A 16,826-nucleotide genomic window follows, 5' to 3' on the forward strand; every position below is an offset into this window, starting at 1 on the left:
CGGCAGTACTTCGTGTCTGTGAACTCTTTTTAATGGATTTTTGAAAACGGTGAGCCTGCAGTATGAGCTACTGACTGTAGCAAGTACTCTGGTGCATTTAGGCTTTTCGTAGGCAGTAATGAGCATTATAAATAAGCTAAAATTGCAGCTTAAAGATGTCTGGCTTATAGCAATAATAAAGGTGTTAATGTGGCATGGAAACAGCTTTGTTTTTGAAAGCTGTGCCCTGGGGTATGGGTTTGTCCTGATGGTGGCAATACATATGACAGCAGGCAGGACATCAAATTACTTTAGAATGCACTTTATAACAATTCACAATCAGTATAATGGTCAACACTTCTTCCCCACATTAGCAGTCTACAGCTCAGAATAGGCAGGAGTGGAGAAAATTAATAACAATCTCTGTGCTTGTAAACACTGTCTCACATTCAAACTTTTTTGTGCTGAAGTTTTCTTTGTGACAATGGCTTGAAGGCTTTATACAACTGAAATAAAACAGATAAAATGAGGGATGATTGCAGCATAACAGTGAGGACATCCTTTTCAAATAATAAAGGCAAGGCAGAATAAAGGCAAGGCAAATGTGTTTCTGTCCCACCTTTGCAAAACAAGGCAATTCAATGTGCTTTTCATCACACATAAACTGCATTAAGACCATAACTATAAAGATTTTTTTTTTTTTAAAGATATTTCCCCTTCCCTTTTACAAAACATATCCATACGCAGGAACACAAAAACCATTTCAAACACTTAAACAAGCATGCTGGGCTAGAAGATGTCAATAAAGCTGACATCAATGATACGTCAACGACCAAAAGAGACCATTCTGACTATGTGTAGTGAGCTTATTTTCCTTTGGTTTTAGAAATTTAAAAACAGATAACAGCAGCAAATTTTTTAGTCATTTGTCACATGACCTTGCACTACCAAGCCAATGTACACTAATTAGTAGTCTGCCATTGTTGTTGTTTTAGACTCATGCATATACACCGAAACCGGAGATTTGAAAAATCTGCACCATAGAAGGCATTAAAAAAAAAAAATCTCATGCTGTTTGCGTCTGAATGAGAGGCTCAATCACAGAGGAAAATGTTCTTTCACAAAATATCCTGATATGTGGAGACAAGATGTAAATTAAAACCAAGGCAATATGAAAAGATGCAAAAATAGGATCTTAATGGATTGAAATTGGGTTAGAAATGGCACTAAGCAGCAGAATTAAAATTACATTGCAGCTATAGTGTAGTAGAAGATATGAATACATAATTAAATTTAAGTTAATAAAATGCAGGGGCAAAGAGAAAAGTCTTGAGCCCTGATTTTACTGGAGTTTTGTTCCAGATATGTGATGCGTAAAAACTGCAGAAACAGAATAAGCATTTAGGTGGTTTACTTGAGTAAAAGTAGCAATAAAATATTGTTGAAATACTGTTATAAGTAAACCTCCTGAATTCAAAACAGTACTTCAGGGTGTAAGAACAGGCCTCCCCTCAAAAGGACACTCCAAACCAGAGTAACCCACTGACTGCTGCTCACTGGAGTGGTGTGATCCACACTCCTGGACTAAGTGAGGACTCTAGCAACCAGCAGCGTTCTGACATATTCGACAACATTAAGGACATGATGGAATATACAGAGTAATAAGACTGCAGATGTAGGAAGGATCCAGTCCATTTAAAGTCTTGTAAGTCAGAAGGAGTGCTTTGAAATCAGCCCTTGTTTGTATGCAAAGACATCCAAGAGAGGTGTTTATGACCAAACATGTTCAGTCTTGTAAGGAATATAGCAGCTTTTGCTGTTACAGTACAGATACAGTAATATTGTCTACAATCTTTGTGTTCTGTTACTCAGATATGAGCTGAGATATAAGATATGGGTTCTAGGAGGGTATCATATCATCCACTGTGTCCAAGGCAACACTCAAATCTAGCAATAGGAGGACAGACGTAAGATCAGAATCCATGGCAGATAGTTAATAAATCGCTTGCTACCCCGGTCAGAGCAGCAGAGCGCCTGGATCTGAACCCAGACTGAAATTCACTGAGAGGGCTGTTATTAGACAGATGGACTGAGTCGGCTAACAACCACCTTTTCTAACAGTTTTAACAAGAAGATGAGATTTTAAATCAGTCTGTAATTGCTTAGAGTTTGGGTATAGAGGTTAGGTCTCTTCTGTGAAGGAATAACCACAGCTGTTTTAAAAGCAGTGGGTACCATACTAGAACTGAGAGATTTATTGATGATGCTGAGAAGGCAGCTTCCCAGCAGACTGAACAGTTCTTTTGTGAGGTTTGCCTGGAATGGTGTCCAGGGCACATGTGGTTAGTGTAGAACTCGTAAGAACTTTAGAAAACCTGCAAGCATATTTATACTCAAGCAACGATTAATTCTATTTTTATTACTATTGGAATCAAGGCAGAACTGTTGCTTCATGGCACAAAACACCAGATTGTGACATGTTTCAGATGCCTCTAAAAAGGTTCAAGGTTTAAAGGAGGCCCCTCTGAGACTGATGGCAGTGCATCAAAAAGCATTAATTCTAAAAGGTCCTGAAGCACAATATGTTGACAAAAGCTTTGATAGCTGGAAGAGCATCACATTTAAATGCTAATCACACCATACTTAATGAAGAACAGATGCATTACACATTATCAAATGAGTTACAAGCTTAGGGATTAAATGAGTGAAGCATTAGCAACATCAAACAGTGTATCATTCCTGCAGCTAAAGATTATCCGTCAGCACAAAACACTGAAACTCCTCCAAACAATGCCAAACAATCTGATGTAGACCCTGTGTCATTAAACACACAGTACAGGTAGGTGTGCGTTCATCGCAAAAGAACCCTTCCCCTGAGTTCAATATGACTGAACATATTACCAGAGTATTAAAATAGCCTCTGGGTGGAATGCCGTCAAGAGTGAACAGCAGAGAAAAAGTGCCTACCTTTGCACATCATTGCTGAACTACCAACATGTCGCATGCAGAACTCCTGTCAGCTCCTCACCAGTAATTACTACACTTCTAAAGAAATTGCTCCATTTATGTGAACCCAGAACAAAATGTTTTAGTTAACTCTTGAGTGGAGCTCTGCAGAGAGGTGGTGTGGTGGCAGGAAATAGAAAACTATCGGGCTGTCAGAGTGTCAAAGCTGCCTCTGCTGAGGAGCTGGGAAATAGTAACTAAAGCCACAGTGTTGCTCTTCACATCTGTCAAACACTCGTTCGTGGATAGTGATACTTCAGAGGTGACTTGAACCAAGCATAATTATTTCACAGCGAACGAATGAGGAAGGTAAATGGTCTAGGGAGCGGTGAAAAGGAAATCTTTGACAGTGATTTCAATGTCTGTCTAGTGCAGACAAAGCTTAGTGAATTCTGATCACTTTCAGTGGTGGAAGGCAATTGAGTTTTGTGAGTGCTTGGAGCAAAAAAAATGACAAGCAAAAACATGATTGCACTTTTGTTCCAACAACCAAGACACGCTGTGGTCAGTAAGATACAATCACAGTGGAAACCTGAAGATTCAACAAGTGTGACTGTCTTCAGCCATGCTAGCAGTTCTATGAGGCTGTACTTAGGCACAGCAGCGCTTTGAGGTAAAAGCCAACATCAGCATGTTCACTTGTTTACACTGACAATGCTAAAATACTGATGTTTAAGCAGGTACAATGTTTACCAAGGTCACATTATAGTTTATCATATCAGCATGCTAACGTTTGCTAATTGGCGCCAAATACAAAATACAACCGAGGGTGAAGACAATTACTTTAGAATAATATTTGTGATATTGAACAAAACTTGATGATGGGGCTGGATGAAAAGTTAAGGGACTGCCAAAGTCAATTAATTATCAAAGTCGTTCATGCTGAGGCGGGCATGATTGTGTGCACAAAATTACAAGACAAGGTGACACTACTGTCTGTGGTTCTCTTCAGGGGGGAATGCAAAGCAAACAAGAGGTCCTTCAAAGAGACAGTAATGACAGACTATATGTCACATGAGTTTGTACCACAATCAGTTAAGGATATAATGGATTTAATACCCATTTTAGCCCCATTGAGACAAATTATGAGATTATTACATTGTTATTTTACTAGTTCAGCTGCGCCCACCATCTGCCTTTGTCGAAAATTGTATTGTTTTTGTTTCAATTGCAGAGAGACATAATCCTACTAGTCAAGAAGACAGACTCCAATCATCCTTGCAGTGCAGTGCTGATAAACTGGCAACTCCATGGAGAAAGGATAAGATCCAATGAGAAAAATGGAAGATCAAGTAGTCAAACATGGCGACAAACGACGAGAAGAAGAATTTAAATTGAAGATCGAGGATGCTTTTAGACTTTTAGAGCTGATGTGTGGCAGCATTTCGGTTTCTAATAATATTTCATAATATCAGAAATAAGCAAAATCTGCCATGGTGGCAGGTGACAGTTTTACCTACCGCAGCCCACATTTACCCTGATTGTCGCAGATGTCAGCTGCTATTTTCTTTCTCTGCAACCACAACAACAACCTATTACAGGACTCTGGAAGAAGCATTTAGAGCCCAACTTCCACATAACAGAGAGCTGAAGAAATGACGAGATGTTTCAGTAAATACATAGCCAAAGAGTTTAGGCCATTCTCTGTGGTCAACAACAATGGATTTCAGAGGTTAGTAAACATGCTGGAGCTAAAGTACACCATTTCCTCACAGCCATGGCCAAGCTGTTTCCTTGGTGGAGGGAGACGTGCACAGCTGTGCTGGCCAGCGAATGTTAAACCTGTCAGTCCATACACTGATCATGGATGTGGTTGCACGACAGGACAGCTCACTCAACATGCTTGAGCATTGCCTGGAGCAACAACAAGCAGTCGCTGCAGCGCTACTGAGTGATGAAGTCAGGCGTAGCGCAGGAGGCACAGACACTCTGGACCAGCTGACATCACAGACGCAGAGGACATGGGAAAGCTTCTCACATCACTGAAAAATCAACCACCATGCTGTGCGATGAGTCTCAACCTCCAGTCTGTGCCCATCAAGAACATGATAGAACAGAGCCTGGCACAATGCAAACAGGACTCCATCACCATCACCAAATTGAAGAGAGCCACATTGAAGGACTTCATAGACCGATACCAAGGGGAGCAAAACAACCTTCTGCTAGAATACACTGCATTGGACCCCCAATTCCACCGCTTGCACCAGCTAAAAATGAGAGGGAAGAAGTTTTCAGCAGATGCAGAACCAGGCATTTATTTAAATGTTTTGTGTGTTTGTGTGTGTGTGTGTGTGTGCAGGTAACTTGTTCCGGTAACTTTTAAGTTGTGTGTATGAGAGAGAGAGAGAGAGAGATAGAGTGACTGCGTGCAAGGCTTGTCTCATTTGTTCTGCTGCTTTTGCGAAAAGAATCAAGGTGAGACCTTTAGGAAGTTATTTCTAGCTCTGCTTGTTCAACAGAACCCTCATGAAACAGAAGAAGCAGCAGCAGGCAGGACAGCCTGAGCCTGGAGATGGTCTGCCCCACACACACACACACACACACACACACACACACACACACACACACACACACACACACACGGAGCTGAGGAGGAACAACCTCCTCCTTCCAAAACACCAGCAGTGGAAGATCTCCCGGGGGATCCTTCACTGAAAGAGGTGGACAGTGCACAGCCCGACAGTGAGATCGAGACTGAAATTGACTTGTACCACAAAGGGACCTATTTTACTCTCCGACTGTCCTCTCAAGTGATGGAGAGGAGAGAGACGATGCAAGGTTTTACCCACCGCTGTTACCCAAGGCCAAAGCATCCCTGTGTCCCAGCAACCTCAGTGCTGAGCGAGACTTTTCTACAGCAGAGGACACTGTACTCACAACTGTACATACACAGTTCAGTCGTTCCTTGCCAAAAACAATTCATGTCAATTGTTTGCACGTGCTTAGGTCCTGGCTGGCTACTGTGGCAGAAGCACTTCAACATAAAAGGAAAAGCTACATTGTACGTGAATTAAAATGCTGCGCACATCAGATTTATCATTTCATAAAGAACATTTTTAAATATTGTGATGAATATTGTAATGTGGCCTTTTTTATTGCGGTATTATTGTACCATGGGTTTCTGGCATCATCATATCTCTGATAGAGTTGGGGTTTTCATATCTATCAATGTTGCACTGCAACACCAAGAAATATTGCAGCCGACCTTTAGTGATTCAGAGAAGAGGAGCACTGGGGAGAGAGGCTGAGACAAAGATGAAAAATACTTTCTACGAGTGTGAAATGACATGGGGTGAACCTATTACTATGCTAGTTACTATAAGTACTGTATTTCACTCACTGTTTAATTTGCTGTGATATTGTGCTTCACTTTATATACAGGATTTGATCTGTAAACATAGTTTATAAATATTCAAAGGCACATTTAATCATCTTGTTACTGTAGTAAACATTATGTAAATTGAAAATGGTTCTTACTGTCACCGAATGTTTGGAAATGACTTTGCTAATTTAATTTTTGTTACTAAAGCAAAAGCGTTCTTGAACTTTATTCACATGATGAGTAATAAATTGTCCAAATGTTGCAGAAAGAAAAAGGCCTGGTAGTGGCATACAGCAAAATCAACTAAATTCAATCTCAATCACGCTTTAGATAAATGAATCAGTGTTGATTCAGGGTCAGTTACTGAAACTAAAACATTGGACATAACGAGCTCTGTCAATTTTTCTTTCAAATCAATTACAGATTCAATAGTTTAGCCTGACAGAAATTCATCAGTGATTTAATCATCATCAGTATTTTGATATCTGGGGAGCCTCCATCCTCTGAAGGACCATAACAGTCCGGACAAAATCTCATGTAAAATCCGACCAATAGCGGTTTAGATATTTCAGTCTGGACCAAGATGCTACCATCCCAAAATAATGTACAGGGAACTACTATAAATATCAATGACCTGTGCTGAATGTGCTGGTCACACACACAAAAAAGGTACGAGAGAAGGAACGTGCTGTAAATGGACTGTGTATTTCCATTCAAAGCCATTAGCTAAACTGTCATTCACACTGTGATTGCAGGTAAGCTCTGGGTGTTTCTCTAGTGCAGGTAATTAGTAGATAACACATGTAAGAGTGTACAAATTACAGTGTATTATTGGGCTATGCATTGTTCCATTACCGCACTATTACAGTGAAAGTAATGGTGGCGTTTCTGCCATGCAGCACTGCAGGAGCTCTTCTGTGATGAGGTATGGCAATTTATTCAACTGTCTCTCAACTTGCCTCCCTTAATGTCCAGGCACAGGGAGCAATATGAACCTCAGAAAAGCAATGTCTTTTCTGTCAAGAAAATGGGAGCATCATGCTCCTCACCCCACTGTGCCCCTTGTGGCTGCACTGCATTCGGATTTATTGGGTCTGCTGTCAGTGGAGAAATTGCTGTCTCTTACTCTCTCTGCCATTTCTCCCCGTGTGACTGTTGAGCATTAATGAAAAGTTTACAGGGAAGTCCTTCCTCCATTTTGAGGGAAGCATTCCCTGCTGATGGTTTAGACTCCTAACGAAAGATCCTGTTTAACAGATTTGTGCTGAAAATATCACAATTGTGGCAACATTTGGCCTTTGGAAACAAGGAGGATTGCCAATACTGGAGCTCTTATGACCGTTAAAACGATGCTTTGCTCCTTTCAGTAAGTGTTTGTGTGCACATCATCAAGGTTATGTTGGTTGAAAACAAAAGCAAATCTTCACCTATCTTCACAGCCCTGAGTCTGGAAGGGATCACGCAACATAGAAAATTGTTGTGACTTTCTGACGCAGATTAGAGAAGCAGTGCTGACTAAGAAATTAAATACACACAGTTCATCTCTTTTACTGTCTGGTTGTGTAGAAGTTGTGTGGTACATCTGAGGTCATTTACTATTCCAACCTCAAACCCAGGCTTAATGACGCTTTCCATTACAGGCTATTTCATACAATGCAGAATTACTTAATGGTGTGCAATGGCATTTTTTTCTTTTGGGGGAAAAAAATAAATAATTGCCCTACTTTCCCGAAAATCTCTATCTGGAGGCTTTCTATCATTATACTCTCAACATTAAAGTGCATCCACGACTTATGCTGCTCTGCAAAAAACACAACAACAACAACAAAAAAATGCAGCAATTACTCTAAGAACAAAAACAACATTTCACATAATGGCCTTTATTCGCAAGGCAAGAAGAATCTCACTTGACATGAGCAAAAACTAACTGGAGGTAGTTTGTGTTTTTCACTGTTTAAATGTTATTTCTGGGACGAGGACACCGCCTGGCTAATTATGTTTGTCAGAAGTAAATGTAAAGATCCCTACGAGAGCCCGCTGACCTATTATGTCACACTGAGTCATACCTGCTTTGCTTTTTCATAGGTACATACAGTAGGCATGTGTCACATCTATTTTTTTCCTCACATAGACCAAATGCACATACTGGGAACTGCAAGAAATGCAGACCATGACGAGGCCAAGTGCACGGGGATGTTTCGCCTTCTCCAGCTCCTGCTTGGGTTTTAAATGGAAACACTTTAAATCTAGATTATCTATGAAAGGTTAAAGTGGCCACCTGCTGTCCCTCACGCCTTCTCTGAATAATTCATGTGAAATGATGAGCAGGAGATGCAGTCTCACAGTTAATCTTTCATTATAGATTACCATATTAATATGCAATTTTCTCATGCCTTACCATTAAATGGGTGATATATTGGCTTTTTTGGGGGGGGCGGGGGGGGGGGGGGATTTTTTTCCACTACTGTACATTCAAGTAACATTTGGCCAGAAGAGCTTTAGAGCAACGTCAAGACCAATTTGCTTGATATTTCTGCAGCACGAGCAACACAGTTGTACCTATCTACTAATAGATATTCATTTTGTCTTTATGAGTGTTAAGTTAGCCTTTCCTCTGGAATGGGCACAGCAATACAGGGCACTTACCATATGTTTTCAGAAGCCAGGGCTGAATTTGCCCTGTTGATACAGGGATAAAGTGACTGTATCATATTGTGCTTTGGGAAGATTGATTGGTAAAATTCCCCTGTGGCATCCACTGCTACAACAGTGAAACTACTCCCACCTATCATCCCAGTAGTACACACTGTAATCTCAGCCATCACCACTCCTAAGATCAAGAAAGCTAGAGGAGCCAATAACAGCCTTGCAGGGAAACCATGGAACAAAATGAATTATTTTGACTGTTTGTTCTTCCTTTTGACCGAACAAAAGCACAGACACTGATTGAGCTGTTGTGTGCTTTTGAAGATTAAACAGGCATTTGTGTTGCATCTTTACTGCTACTTTCTACAGGGCTCACACATCCATCATGTGGCTGTAGCCATGAGATGAACATTAATAAACACGGTGGAACCCATATTTGCATTTTAATAATCTATGCAACTTTTTTATGAAACCAGGGTTGGTTTCTAATTACAATTTGCAATCATTAATTCGAACACCACAAAAAAAAACAAGAGAAATGACAGTGAGTCAAAAAATGCTAATATTAAATTATCACCCGGCCATTTTTAAAAGACCTTATATGAAAGGAGTACACCAACAAAGTCTCATTTTCTACACTGGCTTATCAGGCACAGGAGCGGTCTACAAAGAGGGGTATATAACATCTGCTAATATTCTCCGTAGCAGTGTAGCTAATGCCACAGTTTACATGTAACACCCTCTGACCCATTTTGACATCAGCGGAGGGTGGAAGAACAACAGCGAGAGTTTGGCTCAGATAACTTGAATTTTCCTCCCACTGCCAGGGGGCCGGCTTCACAGCAGTCAGTTATCGGGGTTGGGACCCACATTCTGGACAGCCGAACATCGTCCTAGCATATATGCGTAGAGGACGTTATGGATTACTTCACATTTAATAACATGTCAAAGTCAAAGCGGATTTGTATGAGCCACAGTCCACAAAGAGAGGCAGAGGCTCAGGCTGCAGCTGATAGTGCTGCTGCCGCCCGGCCAGTGGTTAGCCCTGCTGAGGTAGCGGAAATGATAAAAGCAGAGAGTGTCTATACCCAATGAATAGAGTTGATTGCTAGTATTTTTGCCCCTGCTGTCCTGCAATACCAAGTGAAATTTAGTCAGTAATGCAGCCAGGTTCATTGTAAACGGCTGGTTTTTATCTGATTCTGCTGCCGACATCAACGCAAAGGCAGGGCGGGTGTGAGCGACAACGAGTACTCCAAACTTTCTTCACTAATAAACCACAAAAACAGAATGAATGTTTAATGAAGAAGAGGACTGCTGGCTGCTGATAAATATTTCGGTAACGTGGAGCTGTGTTTGCACATTACCAGCCATGGACAATAAGAATGGGTCATGTTTTCTGTCCTTAAAGGTCTTACACATCCTTTGCCCGAAGGATACTAAAATATTTAATCAGTTCTTTATTAACCATTTCTCAATGAAAAAAAAATCAATTGCATTACTTATTTTACTTAGACATATTTTACTTGTAACATTTTTTTTTGTTGCTCAGCACAACTCTTGCCAAAGGTGTTTTCAAGTGCCTGGAAAGTCTCAACACATAAGTCACAGATTCTGTTTTTAAACTTGTGGAAATAAGGAACAAAACTTTGTCTTTAAAAAAAACAAACAAACAAACAAAAAAAACATCAGCCTGCATTTTACTAGGGCTAAGGTAGCTGCTAAGCTGGCTGCGCTTCCCCTCCTCACACTCCATCATTCCTGAATGTAGACTTAAATTGTTAGCTAGCAAGCTAACAACACATAACAGGTAAATGATTGGGACCTCCCTGCTTAATACATCCCAAACCAGACTGTCCACTGAACTCACTGACAAATTCAACTCCACCCATGGCCTGCTAAAAGAGCAAACAAGCTAACCCCAAAAAAATGTCAGTGCATTGGAGAGTTACTGGCATTAATGACCGTAATATTATTACCTAATTTCAAATTACTATCCATCACTTTCTACTGAAAAAAACGGCAATCAAAGCAGAAATTGATGTCATAATGACAACAGCAGAGGTGTCACTAATAACAGTAACGATGGCTCAGTTCCATCAGGTATCCCAGTCAGCCATGACTGTCAATCTCCACAAACAATACCAGGAGACTAAAACTAGCTCACCTCCATGGTATGCAGTCTTCTCCTGCTACGACATGACAAAAGGCCTACTGGCATCTCTGGCTACTGTGCTGTTAGATTTGTTACACCTGTAAGGGTGGACAACTTATATCTTTAGCATTTTTATTAATACATGGACCTCTGTGATCTCACATAGCTCCCAGCAGCCCTCCGCCCTACTTAACCTTAGCACAGGGGTCTAATGAGCCTGAATGACTCCTGTGTGGGTGTGCAGGGTTTTCATCATTTGTATTGTTATTATTTCCTCATGAGGATATTGCACGAACTGGAAAACGAATTAGACTCTGGCACATTTATCTTGTGCTAGTCCACCAGTGTGAATGATGCAAATCCAGATACAGATGTAGATGAAACATTTCTATTTGAATTTAGATGACTAAGCAGCCTTGGCTGCACAGCTGCTAACCCTTCTTACGTAGAGGAGCCAGATGGAGAAACTGGCTTCTTCACCTGAGCTTTTGAAGCCACACATCAGGTACTAATACACCAGTTTTTGTGTGGTCTTGTAATGCAAAACATAATGTAAGACATACTCCCAAAGCTCGGACAGTTTGACACACACGACGCATTCAGGTACATGTAGCCATTGCAGGGCAGGCTCACTGGGGAGGAGGATACTTTGTCAATATGAACAGCACTGACAGTCTTAACAGACTCCCAATGGATGTAATGCACCACCAATAGAGATGTGCAGTCTAGCAGTATAGACTGTTCATCGATTTAATTACAAGTCAAATACACAGCACACTGTGGGTCATGTCTAAAGGTTGGGCTATGGGATTTTCAAACTGTAACTACAGTTGGTGATAGGTGTAAGTGACACTTTAGCAATCAGCATCAGTCCCAAAGAGGACTGCACATTCAAAAGTGTATTTAACTTTTAAGTGAACTAGTATGTCAATATATTTTAGTAACACATTATTTAGAAGGTGACAATTGTAGCAGTGAATGAGCCCCTCAGAGAAAGATGTTTGTACTGTAAATACTGCATATTTAAAGTGTTTTAAAACTTTTCCAACTTAAACCCTAAACAAAACTCCTGGTCCCTTCAGCTGAGATCAAAAAAAAATCTGAAAGCATCAGTTACTTGCAAACACTATAAAGATATTATACGACTGGGAGGCACATAAAACACAATCCAATCAACATTATGCACGCAATATCAAACAGATCTTTCTTACCGCGTTGTTTCCGTTTCCATTTAAATGTAAGCCACTGTCAAAGAGGGGAGAGGATCCTCGGCTGTGATCAGTGGACGGCCCTGGAGAACCTGAAAAAGGAAGAATGATTCATGTTCTTCACAGAAAGAATCACTGTTAAACATTTACTCCAACTTCATGTTGCGTCTGTTATTATTTCATTGGTTGCACCTGAACCCCAAACACCGTGGCCCAGTTCAGAGCGTTAAATTTTAAGGTTTGCTCTCGTCTTCATTCTGCTGTCCTGCCATTAAGCCACGCAGTATACTATAGGTGGCGGACAGCATCCAAAAGAGACAAACGCTCTGATGTGATATTAGCTTGGTGTTAGAGGACCTGCGTTCAGTTCGGTCACACTCAGTGAAAGGCTCCGGGCCTTTCCTGCTTGTCACCTGTGTCATGGTAAAACAAAGGACAACTTGAAACCAGAATACGACTTGAAACTTTTCATTCTCAGGCAACAAAACACGATTCACCGGCCAAACACCCTACAGCAAAACCTGAGCATCTCTGCACTGACGCCCTCCTATGAATGTTAACTTACCCACAAGATATGAACGCTGGATTTCTCTCAGCTCTCGGTTTCAATTTAGGAGAATGTGGTCGTTTATCAGCTGGGCTATAAATATTCATGCCATCTGCTATTATTAATTATTTTTCTACATCTGTGTACTTTTCATAATTAGGTAAATTGTACAAAGTGATCATTATGTGGTGTTCATTCACATTGTGCTTACAGATAATTCATAAGACAACAATTACTAGCAGTCTGGAAGTTTGTATCTAAAATGCGAGCCCCAGATGGAATGACAAGTTCCCATGCGCTACTCGATGTTACCTCATTTGCTCTCTATTAACTAGGAGTTTAAATGAGTAGTTTGATGTTTTGTGAAATAGGCTCATTCCTTTATGAAGCTTAGCTTAGCCTATAGACTGTAAGCATGGAGAGACAGACAGCCTGGCTTTGTTCAGTGCTGGAAGGTTAAAAGTCTGCCTAGAAGCATCAGTAAAGCTCATAATTAAACATATTACATCACTTTTGCTTAATTTGTCCAAATGCTGTATGTTGTTGCTGTTGAATAGACCCTGGCTAGCCGTTTCCCCTAATGTCAATCTTTATGCTAAGCTAAGATAACCGTCTCCTGGCGCTAGCTTCACATTTAGCATACAAATAACTCTCAAAAATTTCAAACTATTCCTTTAAAATCAAGTATATCAGCTGAGTGTGGAAAGTTAATTATTGATATTAACAACAAAACATCTTAACCTGAGGCCCAGTTCCTAGCTTTTACTGAAGCTTTCAACCACACCTCATGGTCTTCCTCAACAGATATCATGGCGTTAGCAGCTCCAAACAAGCTCTACACACTTAGGAAAACACTGACTGATGCAGTTGAAAGCTTTAGAAAAATGGCAAGTTCACGTTGAGGAAAGAGTTTTTATGTTGACATCACAGGTGAGTACAAGAGTTTCTGTTTTGTCATAAAAGTTAGTATTTTTTATCATATTACGGACAATTCAAAAATGCTAAACTTCTACTCAGACTCTACTTCATGGTATCCACTCATGCACATAATGTAAAAAGAAAAAGACAAAAGTTGACCCACTTACTTTAAAACAGTCCTCCATAAAATTGCTAAACTTTGCAAAATTTACAATTTACTTTTTCGTCTTAAGAGCTCCTTCAAGTTCTCATTTTCTTCTCACTTCACCTTTTACCGGCTCCACATGGAGGATTTTAGCATCTGTCTCTTCATCTCCTCAAGCTGCTGAAAATAACTACAGAGCAGGGGATTGCAGCTCTGGGTGTTTCTGACATTACTGCTCGCCTCAGGCCACTGAGCACGACAATCTATTACTTTAAAATAAATGCTCATCTATTGAACTGCTTTAAAGCATCAACAGACAATCTCCAGTGAATGTGATTTATTCCTTTATTGTCAAAAATGCTCAGTGAAATGAAGTTTATTGTGAGCTTGCATGGCATAAAAAACTACAGGAATCTTACCTAGAGGCAGTTTTAGAAATGATGGAACTTCTCGGAGGTACCGAACAGTGATAGTGACCTCATCTCCTGCAGTGCGCAAGAGGTGAACCTGACAGGAGCGAGAGAGGGAGAGAGAGATTGAGACTGAGATAAACAGCAAGAGAGAGAGATTGTGAACCATGCAGTGAGATAAAATTTAATCTCATATAAATGAAACAAGCCACATTCATGTCAAGCTGTAACACAGCCTGAGCAAACAAAACACAACAGGAGACGAGTGAAAAAATATGTAATCATAAGCTAAAGCCCGACAGAAGGGCTTCACTTAAATGATAAAAGGCAGAGCTCTCGTGACAGGCGGCAGCAAAGTGACAGCTGACACCACAAAGTAATTACGCTCTGAATGTCTGATTATCTGATGTCTAAGTGATATAAAATATGTCCTCAAAGATGTCGAGTCATTGTATCAAAGAGGCATCCAAGTAAGGTTAGGTTTAAAGGATAAACCATGAAATCTGTCCATCTTTCACACAAGCTGCAAAAGAGAAATAAAAGAGCAGATGAGACACTTGACTGTCGCATCTAACACGCAAGGTCACTTCTACGAAGCCTGCACATCTGCTATCAGATTCCTCCCTACCCTCTCAAACGTTGCATGGTGGCCCTTGTTACTTCAGCCCGAGCATCTGTCAGTGCTGCCAGTGTGACAGCCTGCCATTAAAAACTCTGGATTTTGTTCTGAAGAGAAACTGCTCATTATGTGTTTTGACGCTCTGGAGGTGAATATAGTGAACAGCTGTTTTGGGGCTGCACAAGGAGAAAGAGATGACAGACATGAGAAGAGTTTATGCTTGCTTGTGTGTGTGTGTGTGTGTGTGTGTGTGTGTGTGTGTGTGTGTGTGTGTGGGAGATGGTGGCAGAGAATAGAGAAAATACTTAAAAAGGAGAAAAGCAAAACTGTATAAAAATGCTCCCAAATATTAGCGTCCTCAATTCCTGTACAGCTTTTGATACTGATCTGCTCCTATTCAATTTGTCCCAGCTGAAACCAAACAAAAAAAAAAAAAGCCTCCTGCCAAGATGACAACTCAGATTGTCGAAGCGCACCTCCGTGTTGATAGCCACTGGGATTTAGCGGTAAAGCTGGGAGAAGGATGGAACAGCAATGAATAGATGGAGCAGGGGATTGGTTTTTTAAACAGTTAAGTACAAATATACTCACAACTTCCTCATGAGTACAAGGCTCTACATTTATGCCATTGACCTAAAGAAACCAACAGAGAGAGTGGAAAAGCAAATAAGTGAAGTGTAGGATTAGGTGATGTGATGGTGGATACGATGAGACTGTAGAAATGTGCCCACTGCTAGAGATTTAGCTATTTCTACCACAAGAGCTGCAAAATTACACATACCATGATAAAAGATTTTGGTGATATCGCCAAGCCCCAGTAAAGTTTTGAGTTAATTACAAAAAGTGTGTAATTTAGCAACTCTATGTCCATTTGCTGCAGGCCCAGAATATCCCTGCCAACACCTGATAGCCCCTGTCAGATGGGGTAGTTGACTAGTTGGATTAGTTACTCAACAGGCCTATTGGGTGCAGGCCCAGGACCCCTGGACTGAACCTGTGTATGAAGTGACTTAGCATTTCTTATTGAAAGACAATCAAAGAACCACAAAAACACACAATACAACCACAAAGACACGCAAAATGGCCCCAAAGAGACACAAAACACAACCATGAAGACATGCAAACTGACCACAAAACAGATGCAAAGTGACCACACTACAGAGATGCAAAACTATCACAGAGAGACACAAACTACCACAAATACACACAAAAGGAAAAAGACATAGAGCGACACAATATGACCACAGACACAGAACAACCACAAAAAGACGTATTACTAGCACGATGGAAGAAAAAAAAAAAACACAAAGACACAAACAACCACAAGGAGACACAAAGACCACAAAGAGTCACAAAAAGACAACACAGAGATGCTAAATGAGCACAAAGACATGCAAAGAGACCACAAAGAACGTGGGAGTCTATGACGGAGGGACAGGGCTTTTACATGTCTGTATCCAGAGGCCTGTTGCCTCATAATCTGTCCAAGGCTGTAGGCTGCAGCAGCTACATCATTTATTTATATTTATTCATATTAGAACAGGAAGTTTCTCAACCCAGCCCTGATTTGCTGTGTCTCCTGCCATAGCAGTGTGACAATTTAAATAAGTCATAGCAAATAAATGAAACAGTGGTGATCCAAAGGTGGAAGCAGTAACAATTCAACTCATAATATAATTAATAATAACTTCCAAAATGAATGTTAATATTGCTAGGCTGTCCAATGAGTCTACTTGATATTCTAGATAAACACCACATCCAATAAAGCTGCCAGACAGATTCAAATTAACTTTTTAAAAGATTAAATGAATATCATTACTAAATATGAGACATTTTTGGTTTTTAATGATTATTGAATGCACAGAAATCAT

General features: G+C 40.5%; 1 protein-coding gene across 1 annotated transcript in view; it reads right to left on the bottom strand.

Moving 5' to 3' along the window:
• sntg2 (syntrophin, gamma 2) overlaps positions 1–16,826 on the bottom strand; it is a 75,611-nt gene that overhangs the window by 34,368 nt on the left and 24,417 nt on the right. The window contains exons 6-8 of the mRNA XM_076749626.1: positions 15,547–15,588; positions 14,346–14,433; positions 12,320–12,408 (exon numbers count right to left, since the gene is read on the bottom strand). Coding sequence (XP_076605741.1) covers positions 12,320–12,408; positions 14,346–14,433; positions 15,547–15,588 — 219 coding nt within the window. The remainder of the gene's footprint in view (positions 1–12,319; positions 12,409–14,345; positions 14,434–15,546; positions 15,589–16,826) is intronic.

Source organism: Chaetodon auriga, chromosome 14 (assembly GCF_051107435.1).
Source record: "Chaetodon auriga isolate fChaAug3 chromosome 14, fChaAug3.hap1, whole genome shotgun sequence".
In the NCBI taxonomy this organism is placed as follows: domain Eukaryota; kingdom Metazoa; phylum Chordata; class Actinopteri; order Chaetodontiformes; family Chaetodontidae; genus Chaetodon; species Chaetodon auriga.